The sequence below is a fragment of the Rattus norvegicus genome, chromosome 7, assembly GCF_021556685.1.
Source record: "Rattus norvegicus strain SHRSP/BbbUtx chromosome 7, alternate assembly SHRSP_T2T, whole genome shotgun sequence".
In the NCBI taxonomy this organism is placed as follows: Eukaryota; Metazoa; Chordata; class Mammalia; order Rodentia; family Muridae; genus Rattus; species Rattus norvegicus.
The window spans coordinates 13,571,680-13,592,231 of record NC_141540.1 but is presented as its reverse complement, the minus strand read 5'-3'; the positions used below and the strand labels follow the sequence as shown (position 1 = coordinate 13,592,231).

The 20,552-nt window shown below is 56.6% G+C and overlaps 3 protein-coding genes across 6 annotated transcripts in view; 2 read left to right on the top strand and 1 right to left on the bottom strand.

Moving 5' to 3' along the window:
• Positions 1 to 1,489: 1,489 nt before the first annotated feature.
• Positions 1,490 to 2,720, top strand: Smim44 (small integral membrane protein 44). The gene is made up of 2 exons (NM_001408772.1): positions 1,490 to 1,757; positions 1,925 to 2,720. The coding sequence occupies exons 1-2, from the start codon at positions 1,556 to 1,558 to the stop codon at positions 2,125 to 2,127; spliced, it is 405 nt and encodes a 134-aa protein (NP_001395701.1). The 5' UTR covers positions 1,490 to 1,555; the 3' UTR covers positions 2,128 to 2,720.
• A 1,674-nt stretch (positions 2,721 to 4,394) lies between these two features.
• Positions 4,395 to 7,328, top strand: Smim24 (small integral membrane protein 24). The gene is given in 4 exon segments (NM_001398619.1): positions 4,395 to 4,490; positions 5,084 to 5,195; positions 5,503 to 5,565; positions 6,679 to 7,328. Coding segments are annotated over 4 exon segments (357 nt in total). The 5' UTR covers positions 4,395 to 4,423; the 3' UTR covers positions 6,794 to 7,328.
• A 651-nt stretch (positions 7,329 to 7,979) lies between these two features.
• Positions 7,980 to 20,552, bottom strand: part of Nfic (nuclear factor I/C) — a 34,677-nt gene continuing 22,104 nt past the window's right edge. For 2 of the 4 annotated variants that reach the window (XM_087556000.1, XM_087556001.1), the window contains exons 4-9: positions 19,704 to 19,778; positions 19,476 to 19,599; positions 18,933 to 19,057; positions 17,416 to 17,541; positions 16,340 to 16,524; positions 7,980 to 12,855 (exon numbers count right to left, since the gene is read on the bottom strand). In XM_087556000.1, coding sequence (XP_087412126.1) covers positions 12,838 to 12,855; positions 16,340 to 16,524; positions 17,416 to 17,541; positions 18,933 to 19,057; positions 19,476 to 19,599; positions 19,704 to 19,778 — 653 coding nt within the window. In that variant the 3' untranslated portion in view covers positions 7,980 to 12,837. Of the gene's footprint in view, positions 12,856 to 14,970; positions 15,048 to 16,339; positions 16,525 to 17,415; positions 17,542 to 18,932; positions 19,058 to 19,475; positions 19,600 to 19,703; positions 19,779 to 20,552 lie in introns of all 4 variants that reach the window. The other 2 variants (XM_087555999.1, NM_031567.1) reach the window with 2 other exon arrangements.

The window sequence follows — 20,552 nt, the reverse complement described above, 5'->3', positions numbered from 1 at the left end:
CAGTTGCATGATGAGAACCTTAGCCTGAGCTAGCCCTATGTATGCTCTTTAGACATGTGGGCCCTGGGAATCAAACCTGGGTGCAAGAGCATCCAGTGCTCTGACCAATGAGCTAGCTCTTGGTCTTTGTTCCTCTCCGGGCTGGGTCTTATGTAGCCCAGGCTGGCCTTGAACTCCAACCTGATGTGTAGCAAAGATGAATCTTGGTCTCCCTCACTGCCTTTGATAGCAGGTGAGAATCATGTTTAGCTTAATTTTTCTTTTCTTAGGGGCTGGGGATTTAGCTCAGTGGTAGAGCACTTACCTAGGAAGTGCAAGGCCCCGGGTTCGGTCCCCAGCTCCGGAAAAAAAAAGAACCAAAAAAAAAATTTTTTTTTTTAAATTGGAGGGTGCAATGTGTAGCCCAGGCTAGCCAAATTCATGGCAATCTTCTTGCCTTAGTCTCCTGGGTGGCACTCTTCCTGGCTGGTCACTTTGTGCTCAGCACAGTGAGGTTGCCAAGTCTCCTCACTTAAGTTTTCACTCACTCCAGACTCAAATGTCCTTGCCTCCCATTTCTCCCCGTCATCCTTTCCTACCTTCCCTGACACCATCTGACCTGGCTGATCCTCCGCCTCCTGGGAACATGACCCCTCCCTGACCCCTGGCTTTGCTTTTTCTTGGTCTGACCCTTAGCCTAGCCCTCTCTCCCCCTCCAGTCCTGTCTTTCTCTCTCCTCTGCCTGAGATTCTTGGGGCGTGAAACTCATGTTACAGATTGCAAAGACCACCATCTGGTGTTCGTGCCCCTACAGTGCCCTGCTGCCCCTGAATGCTGGGCTTATATGGGATGACTGAACCCTTGAAGCCAGAGGCAGTGTATGTGGGCTTAGCTGTCCTGTGATGACCAACCCCTTGCTGTGAGGAAATCTACCAGACCAGAGCCGGGACAGCCATAGCACTGAAAACCACCCTCAGAAATGAGATTTGAATCCCGCTGAACCACCCTCAGAAATGGGGTTTGAATCCCGTCTCTCTCGGCATACTCAGGCTGCCCTCGTCTGGCTCCTGTTGCTTCTAGAACTTCCCAGGGCTCCCTCCTAAGGCCCTGCAAGAGGCCATTGCACCCACCTACCCCTACCCTCTTCACCATCCTTCCCCATAGTGGCCGCTATGGGACGCCCTTGAGCACAGTCCGTTCTGCCTGCAGTTACCCATGGATCCCACCCAGCCCTATCCAACCTGCACAGTCCCCACTCTGCCCCTCCATGGTTTGGTCGGCCATAGCGACAGGAGCCCCCTGCATGCTCCCCGAGAGTACCAGGGTCCCGGTTGCCCCAGAGTCTTCTTTGCACAGGTGAGCACCCTGCCTGGCCTGTGCCTGGGCAGAGAGTTTTGACCTCCAAAGCCTCCAGGGTCAGTGTGGATATAAGCGTCACTTCTGCTGAGGGGACCAGAGATTCGCCACTGATCCCAACAGATGGCCTGGAGGAGCCGTCCTAATCCTTTTAGCTCATCCCCTAATACTCCCGTGTGTGGGTCACCTCCCTCAGGCTTCTGTTGAAGGTGTCCCAGCTATGGCAGGATCATTGGATGAAAGAGAGGCCGAGGACTGGAGCCCAGCCCCTCCGATGTATGAGGAATACCGGCCGCCCGCGCTGGACACCATCCGCCTGCCTCGCTATGCCCTGTATCTGCTGATGGCTGCCATCCTGGTGGTAGCCGTGGCCTACGCCATTGTTGGTCACCTCATCAAAGATCTAGCTCATGACCTGGCTGGTGAGCCACCCTCCCTTCGAATCTTTCCTGGGCTGAGGTCACGAGTGGAGTGGCATGGGATGGAGCTCCTGGCTGAGGGTGGGCGTGGCCAAGGTCAGGCCAAGGGGTGGGCTTGGTCACGGTTCCAGGTGGTCAGTCACTCCCTCACCAGCCACTTGTCCGTGCAGACTGGGCCTTTGGCCCTAAGCCTGACCAGGAGGAAGGTCCCCGAGAGCTGCGGGCCAGCTTGGCCGCGGAGGACCTGGAAGAGCTGGATCTTCAGCTGGCCCTGGCCTGGCGTGGGGAGGAGGACCCTGCCTATGCCCCTCGCCGCACCTCCATTGCCTTCAAGGACCCGCCGGTGCAAACCAACTTTTGGAGGCTGGACTAACCTGGAGGAGCAGTACCTGTGACGCTGGTGGGCTGGGCAGTTCCCTCTGCCGCAGTTGGGCCACCTGTGCATGTGACATGTCTGTCGTACAACACAGGGTTTGGCCAGGCTGAAACTCAAAACTCCCCTGCCTTGGCTGGAGTGTTCTGGTTGCAACCTGTCCTTCCACTTTATTAAGATTTTGAGACAGGTTCTCATGTGGCCCAGACAAGCCTTGAACTTGGTATATAGCAGAGGATGACCTTGAATTCCTGATCCTCCAGTCACTACCTCCTGGATGCTAGAATGCCAGGTCTGGGCCACTCTACCTGGCTTCTATGATACTGAGGACAGAGACAAGGGTCTTCTGCAAGGCTGGGCCAGTCCGAGGCCCTGACATTTTCCTTTTTTTGTTTCCTTCTTTCTGTTTCTCTTTTTTGGTTTTTGAAGACAGGGTTTCTCTGTGTAACAGCCCTGGCTGTTCTGGAACTCAGAGACATTGCCTGCACCATTTTTTTCCTTATAGGTAATTCCTCACACAGACTCCTTTTGTGTCTGGAGAAAAGAGTGAGACCAAATTTACATACAAATTAAAAGCCTACCTGACTATTTTAGTGCCTGTGACCTCCTTGTCTCAGCCCTGTCTCACACCCTCCCACAAAACCCTCCTGTCCGTGAGCCCAGTAGCAGACTGGAAACTGAGGTAGGCCACCGAGAAATGGCTGTGCAAAGGTCTCTTGGCTCAGGGACCTTGTCGCACACAGCATGGAGCAACCAAGCATTAGTGGCCTGTCAGCCTCAGCATTCAGGAGGCTGAGGCAGGAGGCTGAGGCAGGAGGATGGCACATTCCAGGCCAGCCTGGGCTATGGAACAAAAGGAGCCATGTAGGGTAGGTCCCCTCCAAGGGGCCTCCCCAACCTCAGCTGGTGGGCCTGTCAGTCTGTGCTCCTGACATCCCACCTGGGCTGAGCCATTTCAGCATAGGACTCCATGAGTATACAGTAAGAGCTTAATATAGGCATGCCTGGTTGGGTTCCCGGTGGCATCTTTAATCCCAACGCTCAGGAGGGAGAGGCAGGAGTATCTCTCTGAGTTCAAGGATAGCCTGGTCTACAAAGTAAGTTCCAGGATAGCTAGGGCTACACAGAGAGACCCTGTCTTAAACACCAAAACCAGAAAAAGAAGCCAAAACCTTTTTCCAAACGGTGTGAGGCTGGCCTCAAACTTGGCATGTAGACGAGGATGACCTTGAACTCTTCTTTCTCCTGCCTCCACCTCTGAATGCTGGGCTGACAGCATTCTAGTTTCTGGGGTGCTGGGGATGGAACCCAGGGCCTCATGCATGCTGGGAGACTGCACCGCCTCCAAGCTGCAGTCTCAGCACACACTTTTATTTCTGAGACAGGGTCTTGCTGTGGAGCCCAGGCTAGGCCTGGATCTAGCCATCCTCCTGCCTCAGGCTTCTGGTGTGTGGGAATGACAGGCACATGAGGATATCAATGCCTATCTCCTTACTGTCTCTTTCACGTGAGCAGGCTGTGTGACTGCGCCCACACAAAGGAGGACACCTTGGGTGGGGTCCTCCTTTGCCCAGGTGGGGCTCCATATCTAATCAGCTTGAGGCCGGAGGTTGAGGGCAGAAGCCTGTGCCCTGTCTGCGTATGTTGAGGTGTCTGTGTGTTCTGCAGGCAGGTGGCTCTGCCACTGCATTGAGGGTCCCCCTTCTGGGAGCCTGGTGCCCGCTACATCCTGGTGCTGCTCACAGAGCTGCACCCACCTTGCTGGGCTAACTTACCAGACACACAGCTGCCAGGCTTGTCCCAGTCACCAAGCCTGACTGTCACACTTAGTTGTGTGCACATGAAGGCATGGATGTCACATCTATGCAGCCTGACTTCTTTTTTTTTTTTTTTTTTTTTTTTTTTTTTTCCGGAGCTGGGGACCGAACCCAGGGCCTTGCGCTTGCTAGGCAAGTGCTCTACCACTGAGCTAAATCCCCAACCCCGCAGCCTGACTTCTTGCAAGAGGATACTGAGGACATGTCACCTGGGGCTGGCTGTCCCCAGGGCTGCTGGTCTCCAGGAAGGGGTGCAAGGCACGGGGGAAGAGACAATCCAGGTTAATATTAAACTAGCTGCAGACTCTGCCCTCTGAGGCTGCAGGAGTCTGATGCTTAGCCAAGCAGGCATGGGAGGCCGGGCCACAGGTTGCAGGTTCCTCACCCCGCCCCTCCCAACCACCCTGTCTTAACCCCACCCGAGCTCTGAATAGCTCACACCCGCAGTTGAACATCGACCTGTATGAAGCTCGCTGGTCATGGACACCCTGGGCAGGCTGCTGCTGCTGGCTACACTGTTTCTGACTCCCGCTGAGGCCCAGCAGGGTAGGACTGGGGTGCGGAGCCCGTGCTGGGTGGGTGTTAGGATCTGGGGCAGATCCTCGCCTCATTTCCCATGAGGAGGAACTGAGGCAAGGAAAAGTGTGCAGGAAAAGAGGAAGTGTGGAGGGGTTGAGTGCTCTACAGTGACCGCTTCTATCTGACACCCTTCTCTCCTGTCCCTCAATGCTGTAAGCTGAGACCACTGCCCTTTTCCAGCGGGTCCTCTGAGTTCCTTCGAGGCCCCACTTAGCTACCCACCCCCACCCCACCCAGTTACTTTCTCTGAGAACCTCACCCTCTAGGAGCTCAGCGTCTTTGGGATGTCCCGGCCTTTTCACAACCCCGCCCCTTGAGCCCCTGTCAGCTATTAGTGGACGTTCTTCCTGAGTTCCGCCTCTTTACTCCTTTTCTAAGCCCCGCCCTCCAAGGCCCACCCCCTTTCCGTTAACGCCCTCCCTCTCTCACGCAGACCCCTCCTCTCCTCACAGACCCTTCTCCCCCCCCCCCCCCCCCCCGCAGAACCCACTTCTCCTGCAGCTCCCCTTCTCCCTGCAGGCCCTTCGTTTTTTGTCTCTGATTTGTCCTGTCCTTCGCAGCTTCAGAGCGCCGCCTGAAGCCCTGGCTGGTGGGCCTGGCTGCTGTAGTGGGCTTCCTGTTCATAGTCTTCATCCTCATGCTGGTTAATCGTGTGTGGTGCTCCAAAGACAGGTGAGGACCTGCCCCTGCCCTACTCAGGGCCTCCTGTAACCTCCCTCCCGAGGTGCTCCCTCCCTGCTCTGCCTGGAGGTCACCTTACTTTGCTGCCCTCTTGATCCCTTCTGGTTCTTGGAGTTCATGACCTCAGCTGGGGATACTGAGGCAGAGAACAGCTCTTTTTTTTTTTTTTTTTTTTTTTTTTCAGAGCTGGGGACCGAACCCAGGGCCTTGCGGTTGCTAGGCAAGCGCTCTACCTCTGAGCCAAATCCCCAACCCCAGAGAACAGCTCTTATATCAATCTTTCTTTCTATGTGTGCAGAGCAGAGGATGAAGAGGCTACATTCAGAATGGACCACATTGTGAATCAGAACTCAAAGCCAAGGTACCCCGTGGGTGATTACCCCAGACAGTACAGACAGGCCCTGTTGGGGGCGGTGGCAGTGCCTGGCGGGGCGGGCAGCTGGGCTCTGTGTGGGAATCTCTAATGCAGATTCTGGATCTGGGAGATAAAAGTGGGTGAGTGTGTGTGTGTGTGTGGGGGGGGGGACACAGGCAGCTGGAGATACAGCTGTGTCCTGTAAACCTGAGAGGGACCTGAGGAAGGAAGGGCTGAGGACAGGCTGGGGTCACCTATAACCAGACCTGCAGAGAACAGAGCTGCCCGCCCTGTGATGAAGCATGGTTTCCTGTACACCATTGTTATCACTCTATCATAAGTGATCCACCCATCCACCCACCCACCCACCCATCCATCCACCCACCCATCCACCCATCCATCCACCCACCCATCCATCCACCCATCCATCCATCTACCCATCCATCCACCCATCCACCCACCCATCCATCCACCCACCCATCCATCCACCCATCCACCCACCCATCCATCCACTCACCCATCCATCCATCCACTCATCCATCCATCCATCCATCCATCCACCCATCCACCTATCCATCCACCAACCCACCCACTCACCCACCTATCCATCCATCCATCCACCCATCCATCCATCCACTCATCCATCCATCCACCCACCCATCCACCCATCCATCCATCCACCCACCCATCCACCCATCCATCCACCCACCCATCCACCTATCCACCCACCCATCCACCCATCCACCCACCCATCCACCTATTCATCCACCCACCCACCCACTCACCCACCCATCCATCCACCCACCCATCCATCCACCCACCCACCCATCCACCCACCCACCCACCCATCCACCCACCCACCCATCCATCCACCCACCCATCCACCCACCCATCCACCCACCCATCCACCTATCCACTCACCCACCCATCCACCCACCCACCCACCCACCCACCCACCCACCCATCCATCCACCCATTCATTCTTTTCTTTCCATTGAACATTTCTTTTCTGTGGGGTCATCCTGAGGTCACTGCAGCCCTGAGCCTGTCGTCACGTAGCCTGACAAGGTGGCTTGATGAGCAGTGACCATCTCTCACTGTGGCACCTTAACCCTACAGTAAAGCAGACAAGAAGAAGCAGAAGGTGGGCAGGAAGGGTGGACAGAGCAATGAAGGCTTGGACCTGGAGGAGGAGTTCTCAGACGATGAGAGAGACAAGAAAACAGCCTTGTAAAGAAAGCCTCCTGTTGCCTGGGGGGCTCCATCAAGCTGCAGCCACCACCTGAAACCAGACTGGTGTCATCTGGGTCTAAAACTGCCCTCCAATGAGGAGGCCAGCCTTGCCTATGCCACACTCATCCCCCCACTCCTCCACTGACGCCCCCCCACTGACACACTCACCACTGGCCTGGTATCCACTCCTGTTCATCTGCCTTCCTGCATCCTTTCTCATGTCCAATGTGCCCCTCTCCAGGCACGTTCCTGGTGTCACCTAACTGTCCCCTACGTCTCTGAGCCCCAGTGCTGCTCTTGGTGGCTTTCCACCCTCTGTGCTATGTGCTGGTGCCTTGGAGGAGAGACACCCCGTGGTCCAAGCTCTTTCAGCCAGAGTCTCTTCTCTGTCTTGACTCTGCCTTATGGTCACTCGGTTCTCTGTGAGGACAAGTCCTCCAGGGCAGGCTGTGTTTGGCAGACAGTTCCAGCAATGACCACCAGAGGGCAGGGTCACCTCCCAGCACCTACCCTTAATAAAGGCCCCTAATGGTGTAGACCCTTTGTCTGGATGGAACAGGGGTCCTTGCCACTGAGAGCTGGGCCTGGGCCCAGGCTGTGCACAGAGGCGTCTAGTTGGCCCTCATAAAGGTTATGGTCTTAGAGGGCTCTGCTCCTCTGTAATGCTGTGGGGCACTGGGAAGATGGTCTAACCTCTGTGACATCTGGGGTCAGGGTCCTGGGATATTTTCTCTCCAGCCCCTCCCACAGAGCTAAGGTAAGGAGACCCCAGCTCTTCACTCTAGGTAAGGGGGTTGGGTTCTTTCTTATTTTGAGACTTGGTCTCACGACAGCCAGGCTGGCCTCAAGTTCCCCATGAATCCAAAGAGGATCTTGAACTCCTGATCCTCCTGCCCCCAGACAGGCCTGAGCTGACCATGCAGTTCCCATGGCTCATGCTGGGACAGAGTCCAGGGTGCTGGCCCACGGAGGAGAGTCTGCCTTTCCCAAGCCTAGGCAGTGTGCCCCACAGCAGGAGGGGCCACCTGGTGGGCCTGGGTTGTCAACACAGGCCAGCGCCCATGGGCAGAAGGCACAGCCTGTGCAAAGGCCTTAGGCCTGGTGGCAGCCTCCCCTTTCCTGATCTAACTGGAGCGCTTCACAGACACACAGAAAGGAAGGACCCAGAGGAACCAAGATTAGGCGTATTTAATTTTTATACATTTTTCTTTCATTTATTTATTTATTTTTTTTGCCTTTTATTGAATCTTTTATGGACCCCCTCACTGTTTGTTTTCGTTTGTTTGCATAGGGAGAAACAGAACAGCAGGCAGTCAACGGTGCTCAGGCGGGTCCACAAAACAAAACAAAAAGCCAGAAACCAAAATGAGTTTGTAATATATGGTTATGAGTGGAGTATGCTGTGGGTGGGGGCTGTGGAGCAGGAAGGGCCTGGGGTGCCTCTGCTCCCCATGCAGACCCCATTCGCTCTGGGAGCAGGGGGCAGAGGTTGCCGCAGACCACGCAAGCGCAGTTAGGAAAAGCTGAAGACCAGAGGTGCATGGACCCAGGAGTAAAATACAAAGTGGCTGAATGGGAGGAAAAAAAATCTCAAAATAAACCCAAAAGATCTCTGCAGGAAAACACCCAGAAAACAAGGAACACCTAGGGAGAAGAGCAACGGAGAAAAAAAGATCCCCTTCCACTCCCTGAAACCCATGAGCACCTGCACTGCGCCCTGTCTAGTCCCTCAAACCCATGCTTGTCAGGCACTGCAGGGCACTCAGGGTCTATGCTGGGACCCTCAGACCCGAGTGGGCTTTGGTTGCGGGGGGCGGGGGGAGAGGGGGAAAGATGACTGCATAAGATCTGAGGTTGGATGGGGTGTGACATTTTGGGAGTATCCAGCTGGGTACCCCAAGTTGGGGTAGTGAGGCTGGGTGCTGGGGGAGGGGTGGTGGCTTGGGGGTGCATGCCTTCCTCCCGCCCAGTGCACCTGCTGTTTCCTGTCCCACATCTGAGGGGATCAGGGGTGGGGACTGAGGGGGCGGGGGAGGACCCCAAAACTGCACCATTGGATAGATGTGTGAGGCACTGATCGGGAAATGACTGTTTGGTATCATGGCTACAAGATCTGGGGACTCGCTGCCAGTCCTCTCACCTGGGCCCTGCCATGGGCGACAGTCCCAAGCTGAGCGCTCTGGAATACTTAGCGCTGGATAGATGGCAGAGGGAGAAGACAGCTATTAACAAGTAGGATATGAGGTTTGGGCAGGAAGTCAGGAGTGGTGGTGCACGCCTGTCGTCAGAACAACTAAGAAACGGAGGCAGGAGAATTGCCACGAGTTGGAGGCCAGCCTGCGGAGACCTTCCTGTCTCTAAAATATCAAAACAAAACAATCGGTGGGGAAATTAAGTGGCTGGATCTCGAACCCAGTACCCCGGAGGAGCAAGGGGCACTCAGGGGTCTCCGGGGCAAACTAAACGGAGGGAGGAAGCTATTGTGTCAGCGCTGCAGGGATTAACTGCAAACTAAATGTGCGTGTATGTACAAATGCAGCACAGCCCAACCGCGGCGGGCGCAATGGCCCCGAGAGTGGGGCATTTGCTGGTGGCCTGGGGGAGTCTTGCCTGCCCACATTGTAGTGCAGCATGGCCGGTTCACCCCTGAGGGATGGGGCTGGGGCGAGCGGGCACCACTCTTCTGGTGTCATTCCCACCACACTGGGTATTCCTGATTCCAAGATTTCTGGGCTCAGGACCTCAGACATGTGCTGGTCCTCACCTGGGAAACACAGTCGCAGGCTATACCCCAAAGCAGCCGGCTGTGGGGTTTCACCAAGGCGCCGATGCCCGGTTTGGGGCTGGGTAAGGGATGGTAGCTTGAGGAGAGGATGTTTTGAAAAATGTTAGGTTTCATACACAGGAAAATCAAAAAACAAAAACAAAAATCTGTCGGACCAGTATGGAGTCCCTGGGTGGGAACCGGAGATTTTTCTGAGAAATGGGGGGGGGGGGGGACGCTGAGTGGCCCCCTCCCAACCCGCCGCCAGGCATGCTCTGTCCACTGTCCTCACCACTACCCGCGTTAAAGGTCTGAAAGCTGTAAGTCAGCCAGGCCTACAAGTGACACACAGTGCACGTGAGGTGGGCAGGGCGGTGGTCCCACCCACCCGGGTTCCCCAATCAGGGCTGAGCCTGCCATGACCTCTCTGCCAGCGACCAACACTCAGGGCTGAGTGGGGCGACTGGCGGAGGTGGGGATGGGGGTGGGGGCAGGAAGAGGCAAGGGGATGGCTTGGAGCCTGGACTTCTGTCTGTCCCGCTAAAACCCCTGGCAAAACTGTCTTAGCTTTGGTGAACTTTAAGAGCAGATTTAACAGAAGACAGAAAAACAGAAGGACAAAAACCCAAAGGCAACTATAAACAGTAAAACCAAAAAAGAAAAACTGATATCACAGACTTGGGACGGGCCAGCTGTGTCCCCCCCCCCCTCCCCGGGACTCCCCACAGCTGAGCTCCACCCTGACAGACGGACGGATATTGCATATATTCAGCTTCGAGAGTTGGCTGGAAGACAGAGGAGGGGATTTGGGGAGGGACAGCCTCAGGCTGGCCCTGAGGCTGAGGCGGAGGGTTGGGGGGCTCAGGGAACAAGCACCAGGGCGACTCCAGTTCCCCACCGTGGGTGAGGTGGGGTCAGGGCTGCGGGTAGGGATCACAAAGCCTGACCAATTGTGACTTCCTTAATAGTGTTTTTCTTGTTTGTTTCTGTTTTGGTCCCCGCCCCTTCCCTTTTCTTGAGGCAACGTCTCGCTCTGTAGCCCAGGCTTGACCTGGAACTCACAGCAATCCTCCTGCCTCAGCCTCCCAAGGGCTAGGATCACAGGCGTGCGCCACCACGCCCAGCCTTCTTCCTTTTATTAAAAAAAAAAAGAATCTCGCTTTCGTTTGGCTTTCCTTTTCTTTACAAATAGAAGTACCACCCTTTTGAATTTTATTTTTTATTTCATGTAATCGCTTGTCTGTTTGTAACTATGCGTGCAGGGCATGCGTCTGTGTGCGCGGATATTATTAAAAGTTAATACTTGTCCTCGGAAGAGCAAGGCACATGTTGTGGTAAAAAGTTCGTGCAAATTTGGAAATAATGGATTTTTTTTTTTTGGTAAGGATATATATATATATATATATGGGGGGGTTTTGTGTGTGTGTGTATCCTTTTTTTTTCTTTCCTTTTTTTGTAGAGGCGGTGAGGGAAGTGGGTGGGTAGGCGGATCTGTCATGCACACAGCAGCCCGGCGCAGGAAGGGGGCTCTTGGGTGTCGAGGGGCCTTAAGCACCATGCAGTTAGGTAAATAGTTGGTTCTGTCCTGACCCCTGGGGGACCCAGCTGGCTGACTTGGGGGGATCAGAGGGGACTTGCCAGGTCTACCCACTGGCCTGAGCCCCATCTGAACAGTGGCCTCTGTGGTGTCCCAATGGTCCCCCTTCTGGAGGGTCCCTGAGGACAGACAGACAGATGGTGGGGGTTTGAGGCCTCAAAGGCTGGGGAAGTCTTGGGGAGCTTTGTACTTACAAGTGTCCCAGGGAGGGCGGCAGGTGGGTGGGGCCTGGCCCTGGGGGCTCTGCTGGGGTGATGGCCCATGGCCTCCGCAGGGAGGGGACATGACAGTGCCAGGTATGATGGGGCCAAGATGGGTGGCCGGGGAGGAGGGGCCTTTGTAGGTTCAGTGACCTTAAAACACCCAACATCCCCTCCCAGAGTGGGCCATCCAAGATAGGGCCCCAGGTGGGTGCCGCAGAGCTGGGGTTGGGGTATGGTCCTCGCCCCCCGCCCCCCCCCCGTCTTAGTGTTTTTAGTCAGTGAAGCACACATAGCAGATGGGGGACTCTGGCCATCAGTCCGCCCTGTCACCCCATCACCCCCAGAGCCCTCCCACCTGGGGTCCCAGTGCACTTCCACCAGCCTTCTTGGTCCCTGTGCTGGGCCCCACATCATCAGGAGGGTCAAAGTGCAAAGGGGGTATCCCCCTGCAGTGGGGTACCCCAGGGTGGGTCTCCAGGAAGTAAGGCACTGGCAGAAGTGTAGGGGACGGCGCATAGCCCCAGCCTGGGTTTCGGGACACCCAGCTCTACCGCCCTGGGGTCCCATCTCTCTAGCTTGGAGGGTGCGCGGTGATGAGCTACGGTACACAGAGACGAGGGTGGGGGTGCCCTGGCCACTCTGTGTCCCCAATGGACGAGGTGGACGGCGGGTGGGTGGAGGGGCTAGGCACTTAGATCGCGGCACCTCCCGCCTCCAGGGGCCTCGGCGTGGGGGGGTCCCCCGGTTCCCCCACCTCTGTTTCTCAAAGTGCTGATACTTTCCATGTGCGAGAGGAGGCCGGAGGGTCGGGAGCTGTGTGGCCTCTCATGCCGGGGTGGGGTGGGGACAAATTGCATAGAGAGATGTGTCCTTCCAAATGAGGTCCGCAAGGAGAGAGGGGCCAGAGGGCCCGGATGGAGGCTGGACGCGGGACCCTCCCGGGGATCCCGAAGTACCTGTGTGGCATGTCTGTCCCCAGCAGGGCCAGCGCTGGGCGGCTCCCACGCGCCTCTTCTGCCCACCGTGGACGGTGCCCACCGTGCCGTCCATCCACCTCCAGCCTCCTGTCTTTGGCAAACACTGTCGGTGGGGAGAGCCAGAGGTCCCCGAGGCTGGCGTTGGTGGCAGGCAGCAGGGGTTTGGGGAGAGGTGGCCTGGCTGGGTGGCCCACCCCATCCATTCTGCCCAGGCCTGGTCTGTGGGTGATGGCAGGGTCTTCGGGGCGCAGAAGAGCTGCGGGCAGCCAGTCGGCCATCAGCAGTAGGTGCCACAGAGACCCAGAGCTCCCATGTGTTTTCATCTTGGTTGGGAAGGGTTTTGTTTCTTGTTTGTCTTTTGTCCTTTCTCCTCCTGTCATTGCCATTGAGCTGGGAGTTGGCAGGGGACTTCTCACTCGTCTAATTTTCCACCAAAAATGCAGGCTGGGACTGTCACCCTGGGACTCCACCGGCGATGAAGGAGGTGTGGGAAGGCAACCTCCGCTACCCCAGGTACCAGGACTGCATGGTCCACAGAGATTGGGAGAGAGGGAGAGAGAAGGAGAGAGAAAGAAATTGGGTATCAGGAGAGCGGCTGTCTCTTCCCCTCCCCCACAGCGTGTGGACTCCTGGGTCCAGGTGTGATGCTGGGCTATGTCCTCCTGTCACCTCTGTACAAGGCTGCCTGGCAAAACAGAGGAGACCAGCGGAAACAGTGGCAAAAAGGAGATATGCCACTTCCAGTTAGTGTTGTCTGTCCCATGTGACATCAAGGGACTTAGAGTAAGTACATCCTGCATGATGTCACAGACATGTGAATACATTCCATGTGGCGTCAGAGGGCCGTCTTTGCTAACTTGACTCTGGCCCTGAGCATGAGAAAGCACGTGTGGGGGCGGCTCTGATCCTAGTTCAGTAATATACTGGGCTAGCCTAGAACTCGCTATGTGGCCAGGATGGCCTTGAGCCTTTCTTCCTCTTGCCTCAGTTTCCCTAGTGCCAGGATGACAGCCTATACATACTGGCCTTGTCTTCCCATCAATTATGCCCATGCCCCAGCTAGGAAGTTCCTGGCTGGTCTCAGAGTGGACAAGACCAGCTTGGATGTAACCTAGTCTGGTTCCCTTCCAAGACTCCTGGGGTGTCAGTGGAGCACTGTCCGAGGAGTCCTGTCTAGCCTGGTGCCTGAGAGTGCAGGCAGGGGTTGGGGGTGGGGCTGCCTCCAAAGGAGGCGGGGCCTGCAGTGCCTCTCTCAGCTCCGCCCTCAGCTAAGTTCAAGCCCCTCCTGCATCCCTTACCTCATGTCTGGTTTCCACTAGCAACCAGACAGGGTGGGGTGTGACCCTGCCCTGAGCTGGACCGTGGCGCTGGCATCCTAGGTAGCGAGAGGGGGCTGGAGCCTCAGACCCCGGGGGTATTTGTGTGCTTGGGTATCAGGGACCTGGGGGTGGTGGTGGAGTATGGTCGGTTTTCAGATGGGGGGAGGGCAAATGGGGGAACCCGGCTGCAGGGAGGCCGAGCCAGGAATAACAAAGTAGACAGCCAGGAAGTGCTGACAGGGCGGAATGAGCCGAGGCCCAGAGCTGAAGTGGAGGCCTGGAGGAGGGGAGAGCCCACACTGCAGCCTCCTGATTTCCCTGGTGGGGGTGCAGATCTTGTCCACTCCACAACCCGTCCCCACTCAGGGCTCCATCCCCCGAAAACCTTGTGTGGCTCCTTAGTATGCCAGGGGATGAGGCCTGCATTCGGAGGCTAACTCGCCCTGGCCCACCAGCCAGGACACTGCTCGGTCCTCCTCGGACCCTGGTCACTGGGTCACTGTGCTGTCTTCAGGCAGCAGTGGTGGATGGCTGACCTCAGAAACCCTTGACCCAGGAAGCCTAGGGAGCTACCATCACCTCAGTTTGTCAGGACTGGATTCTGGCTCAGCAAGAGGAAGGCTGGGGCTAGCCAGGGCAGGAGAGGAAGGAGTGAGGTTGAGGCTATGCTTGTGGGTCTAGAACATTCCCAGTCTTGTGAGGGGCTGGCCAAGCTACTACAGGAATGGGGGCTGGGCTTTGGAGGCTCCCAGGGTGGTGGCTGAGGCCTGAGGAACATTCCAAGCCCCTGGTCACATTCAAGGCTCCATGAGCCACAGATGGGAACCTGGACAGCTATAGAGGGTCCCACGCTAACATCTGACCAACATGGGAATGGAGGTGTCCCACCACTGCTGGGCGCCGGCAGGCAACTTGCCTTCCCTCTCTGAGCCTCTTCTCCAACACTAGCTTCCTACTCTACCTGCTCTGCACTCTGCCCAATCACCCTCCCTTTCTGCTCTGCCTCTTTCCAGAGGAGGGTAGGGAGCACAGAGAAGCCCTGGCCTGCAGTGTACTGTGTGACTCTGGGCTGGCTGCCTCTCCTCTCTGAGCCCCAGCTCCCAGGTTGGGTTCTCTGTTGGGTGGGAGCCATACAGTGGCAGACAGGGTGGAGGGAGACCTCACACCCAGGGGGGGCTCAAGGCCCGGGTTGGGAGCGAGAGGCTGGCTTCTCGTGAGTCCCTGCCAGGGCTGTAGCCAGCAGGCCTGCTGTCCCTGACCCCCCAGGCCGGCCCCTCTGCCCCACCCCCCACCCCCCAGCCGGCCTCTCGGCCCCTACCTGTCCCGCAAGAGGATCCCTCCGTCCTAATCCCACAAAGGGACTGTTTGCAGGGGACGTGCCGGGCGGAGAGCAGGCTGTGGGGAGGAGAGAGACCAGAGCCCGTTAGCACCAGAGCACGGGGCCCAGAGAGGGTGTCTGCTGCCTGGGAGTCACACAGCCTTCCCTTCATACCCAGCTGCAGTGGCCTAAGGGCTGCAGCCCTCATCATCCCCCAAGGGCAAATCTGGCCTCTCCAAGAGTCTGGGTTCTGGGTGACCTGGGGATCCCAGCTGTGGTCCCTGGGTGGTGAGGTAGGTGGGGCACTGGCCTTGGGCTGAGGCAACAAATAAAATATTAATAATCAAGGCCAGCTGTGAATAATTCAGGGTGTTCAACTGCGGCCAGGCTGGCGGCATCCCGCACACGGCGCCATCAATAATTAAGGGCATTTTATTTATTGATTCCTCTCGTGGAGAGTGTGGGGCGGAATATCTGCACGAATCTATCATCTAGCTGACTTTTGATTTTTTTTTTTTCCTGAGGCAGAGCCTCTCTCTTTGTAGCCCAGGCTAGACTTGAACTTGCAGCTATCCTTCTGTCTCAGCCCTCTGAGTGCTGGGATGACTGACAATCCTGTATCTCTATGCCCCATTCTCTACATATCTCAATCTTAACCATCAGCTCTTGTCTGCGGCTGAAAAACCTAGGTGCCGGGGAGGAAAGAACCAGGATTGTTCTTGCACCACCAGGGACAGAAAAGGGGAGAACACCTTATGGTGGGGTCAGAAAGGGGGTGTGGATCGCAAGCAAGACCCAAGGTGGGAGAAGGGACAGGACTTTGCATCTATAAAGGTCCTGTTGTAAACCAAACAGGGGCTCCACCCTGGCCACGCTCCCAACCCCTCACTGGGAGATTGTAGATTGATTTATTTAACTGGTGTGGAAACTGAGGCAGGGAGAGGCAAGTTCCTGGGGTTAGGCAGGGCACAAACTGTGTGGAAAGGCAACTTTCGCACCCATGGCTGGGTGGGGCCTGATGACTGCAGATCCCACGGTTGGTCATTGTGTCCTGGGACATGCTAGGTGTGGGTCTGGCAGGGAGGGACCCATGGGGACTCGGCTCACTTGGGATCTCATCCTATGCAATCCACTGCATCTCTGTGGCCATCTGTGGCCTTTCCACACTGCTACATGGCAAACCAAAGTTATTTCCCCAAATTCTCCCTGAGAGCCAGGTCCAGCGCCCCGAGTCCCACACACTCTTCTGTCACTTGACTGGGTTTTACCGTGCAGCCCAGGCAGGCCTCCAGCCTGTAGTAACCCTCCTGCATCAGCTCAAAGGCTGCACATCTCAGACATGTCTTGTGTTTGCAGCCATGAAACTCACCGGTCCTGGCTGCTGGGTGGCCGGGTCGCAGGCCAGGGACACCAGATCCTTGAGTGGGTCCTGGGGGTTGAGATGTGGCGGGTACCGGATGGCAGTGTGGGGGAAGTAGGTGGAGGCTGTCTGCGGCAGGATGGGCGTGGCAGGGAAGTGCAGGGCTGAGGACGGGTGGGGGCTCCGCGCGATGCCTGTGGACAGACAGTCCCCAAACTCTCATGATGCCCAGTATGGGTGGAACTTAAGGCTATCCTCCTGCCCCAGCTTAAGTGACACCACAGTGGTCCCCAGCAGGGCAGATGGTGGGTGGGTGGATGGGTGCAGCTCTGTGCTCCACAGACCCTTTCCACAAAGAACCAGGCAGTAAACCAGAACCAGGCAGTAAGTCGTGAGAAAGGACAACACAGGGCCTGGGTACAGTGTGCAGAGAGCTCCCCAGACTACACAGAAGCATTCGTGAGGTTGTGGCAGGAGGATTACTGTGAGTTCAAGGCCAGCCTGGGCTACAAAGGGAGGCATTGCCTGATTACAACTAAATGTCCAATTTTATAACCTCCGATATTTTCACCTTATGCTGTGGCAAATACCCCACCCCCTTCCAAGCCTGTGAACCCACTTCCTGTCTCTTGAGTGTCCTTTCACACACAGTTCCCGTCACAGAGCACACATTGTAAAATACAACCTATAGGCCCTCCACACTGTGGGGTGTCAGAGCCTTGCTCCTGTTCACAGCTGTGTAATACTCCAGTGTCATCAGGGCATCACTAAGTCCTCTCCACAGTGGTCACCCCACCCTACTCCTTCCCAGTCCCCTGTCTCTACCCTCACAGGGCTCTATTGGAGTATGGGTAACCTGGCATGTATACAACTGGAGTTCAATGAAGTAGGTGCTTGGGACCAATGCTAATCAAACTTTATGTGTCACTCTACAGGTGACACTTGGTACCCCTACAGGTCTCGCCACCCCAGGGCGGGTCACATCCTTTTTCCTGGCTTGAAGGCTACAATAGAACCAATGCTCAGAATCGGCAACACGTTTGTGGCTGTGCTGGTGGCACGTGCCTCCCACAGGTGACACTCACCGCTGTGTACCGCGATGACGGGCCTGTGGTGCTGTGTGAAGCTGGAGAGCCGGGGGGAGTCCTGGGGGGATGGGCTGTTGAATGGAGATTTGTCCATCTCTGTCTTCTTCACCGGGGATGAGATGCCTGTGGGGAGGGGACCCAAGTCTCCATTTCTGAGGGGCAGCAAGTGATGCCACTGCCCCCCCCCCCAGCCCAAGGCTGTACATGGGAAGTGGGAGAGCACTCAGAAAGTCCTCTAGTGGCTCAGGAGAGCGCACGGTGGAATACTACACAGCCACAAACAGGAGCGAGGCCCTGACATGTCTTCCGGGCAGGGTTCTTTCTGTTCTCAGAGACTTTTCTCTCTCTCTCTCTCATCCCCTGGGGACAGTGATGCTGGGGTTGACCACAGTCAGGTGCTTGTTCCCTGCCTCACTGGCTCAGACTAGTCTTCAACTCATAGCCATCCTCCTGCCCCAGCTGCCCAAGTGCTGGGATACCAACTACAGTCTGTATCTGCTCTCACCACCCTCATGTCAGCAGACACATATCCCAGGTTGAGAGGGAACAGACAGCGGTGGACACCTGCCTCCCTTGGGGGTGACATGGGAAGTAGACTATAAGGGATGAGGTCAGACTCTCTGGGAGCAGCGCCCAGTGTGGCTGCAGTGCCCTGCTGTCTCTGTCAGTCCTCCTGACCTCCCCAGTCTTACCCAGGGTCCCCTGGGGCAGCATCAGCTCACACCCCTTCCTGTCTAGACTGTCCCCATTACGGGCTCATTAGGGCCACTAAGCGGATTAGGGCAGCCTGTCTGTGTCCAGCCTTTGGCGCCAGGGCCTGCCAGCGCCAGGCAAGATCCCCTGAGCTCCAACATGCCCGGCCCCTCCCCGGCCAGGCCTCAGTTTCCCCCAGCCACATCGTAGCCTGTGGAGAACTCCGGGATCTCCAGTCCCTGCTCTGGACACTGACTAGTCTTCAACTCATTGCAATCCTCCTGCCCCAGCTGCCCAAGTGCTGGGGTACCGACTACAGTCTGTACCAACCAGAGACTCCGCTTCTCAGGCCGGGGGTCTCACAGCAGTACAGGGGTAGAGCTGGGGTTTGCGGGTGACTAGACCCCTCACCACCTGTGACTCCACCCCTTCCCACCCTCGACGCTTCAAGAATGGCCATCGGGGTGTTGCAAATGATGAAACGGAGGCTGCCAGGCTGGGCTCGATGACCCCCGTAGGCTGTGATCTCAGGGGTTTACAGATGGGGCCCCGAGATGCCCAGGACTCAGGGGGCACCCGAAACCAAGAGCTGTGGGAACGCCTAGTTTCCGGACTTGGCTACAGGACGAGGCATACAATTCCCAGGAGGCCCTGCAACTTGGTCCTGCTGCTTCTTACTTATGGCACCTGCAGTGTTCTGGCTGGGATATCTAGTTTACGTTAGGTAACATACGGCAGGACTACAACTCCCAGGAGCCCCTGCAACATTAGCCTAGCTCCTGCCCTGGGTTCGCGGGTCCTAACTGTGCCTCTAGTCCTACCTCCTTCCATGTCTTCCGTCCAGTTGCGGCTGCTACTCGTGGGCGAGTTGGGTGATGTGTAGTAGTCTCCGCCAGGGCTCGTGTCCACGTCCTCCTCCATCGAGCCCGACTTGTGCCGCTTGCTCCTGGAGTGGGTGGGGATAACAGTCCGGTTACCACGGAGATGGTGGAGCTGGTTAACTTCCCATTTGTAGGGAGAGTTATGGAGTCATCACAGGACTGGATCCTGTCAATTACCCTTTGCCAGAGACACAAGGGGCAGAAGAGAGAGGGCACCCCAGTGTCTTTGCAGGGTGTCATAAGGGAAACAGACACATGATCAGCTCTCTGTTCCACAGATCTACAGAGAAATTTGCTGGACTCAGCGGCCTATCAGGGCTCAGGGAAAGAGCACTAAGACTAGAGTTTTGATGGATAAATAGTTTATCAGCCCACCTGTAAAGCAGAAACAGATATTGCAGACAGAACAGTGGGTCAGCTAAAGTAAGAAGGGGAGGGGAGCTGAGACCCCGATGCACCCCGTGGGGTAACCTTGGCACCTACCCACTGGAGGAAGTACTGGGTAGAGTCCTTCTCATGCCAGCGCTGGCTGGGTTCAGGTCGTATGCCAGGTGGCCCTGCAGCTCTCCCAGGGAGAAGTTGGGCCCGGTTCCGGTCACCACAGGTGCTGGAGAAGGAGATGGATCTGATGAGAGGGCAGGGAGGAGCCCCATGGCCCCATGTGACCTCCCCAACCCTGGAAGTGGAGGGGCTGAGGGCAGGGACACTCACTCCGAGACACCTGGATCAGCTCCGTGACACTGAACACGCCAGATGTGACGAAGCTCTCCTGGAAGTCTGTCGTGTCTGGAAAAAGCACAGGGTCAGAGGTCAGCAGGCCAAGATGGCTGCCCCCTTTCTCCATGTTGCCCCACGAGGGGCCTGAAACCCCTCTGAGCCCTGATGGTTATGTGACACTCATGCTGAGTTCCTGCTCAGCTGTCACATGATCAAGTCTCCACGCTGGCAGCAAGTACTTTACCGGCCAGGCTGTTGGAATCTATGCCCTATGCTGTGGTGGGGACGTGAGTGTGAGTGCCACATGGCAGGAAGTAGCCACAATGGAGAACTACACAGCCATGAACAGCCCAACCAACTTGGGAGATGGGTCTGTGGGGATGGTGGCTCTTGTGAATATAGACTTGGTATGAGGGAAGATTCTGGAACTACTTAGTGGGCTTCACTGTGGGTGGAGGTGGGTGCAGGCTGGACAGCAAGTGAGATGCCATGGCCTGGACAGTACAAGGCCACAGGGTGCAAATGCAGTTCCCAGGGCTGAGCTGGCAGCAGGGAGCACACAGGGCAGAGCAGCAGTGGGACTGGCCCCCAGGGGGCAGCACAGTCCACAGGCACTGAGCACTACCCTTGTGGCTGGGGTGGCCCTCTGTGCCCAATGGAAGTGCCCCGCCCGTTTCCTGCTGACCCAAATGGTGGCGGGCGGGGGGGATTTCCTGTTTGTACAGCGCCCACCAAGCCCATGTCCGGAGGCAAGGGAGTCCTGAGCACTGGGATCCTCCCTTGGGGTCCCACCTTCTTCCACCATCTGGTTGGAAGGGAGGAGGCAGGAAGAGGCCCAGGAAG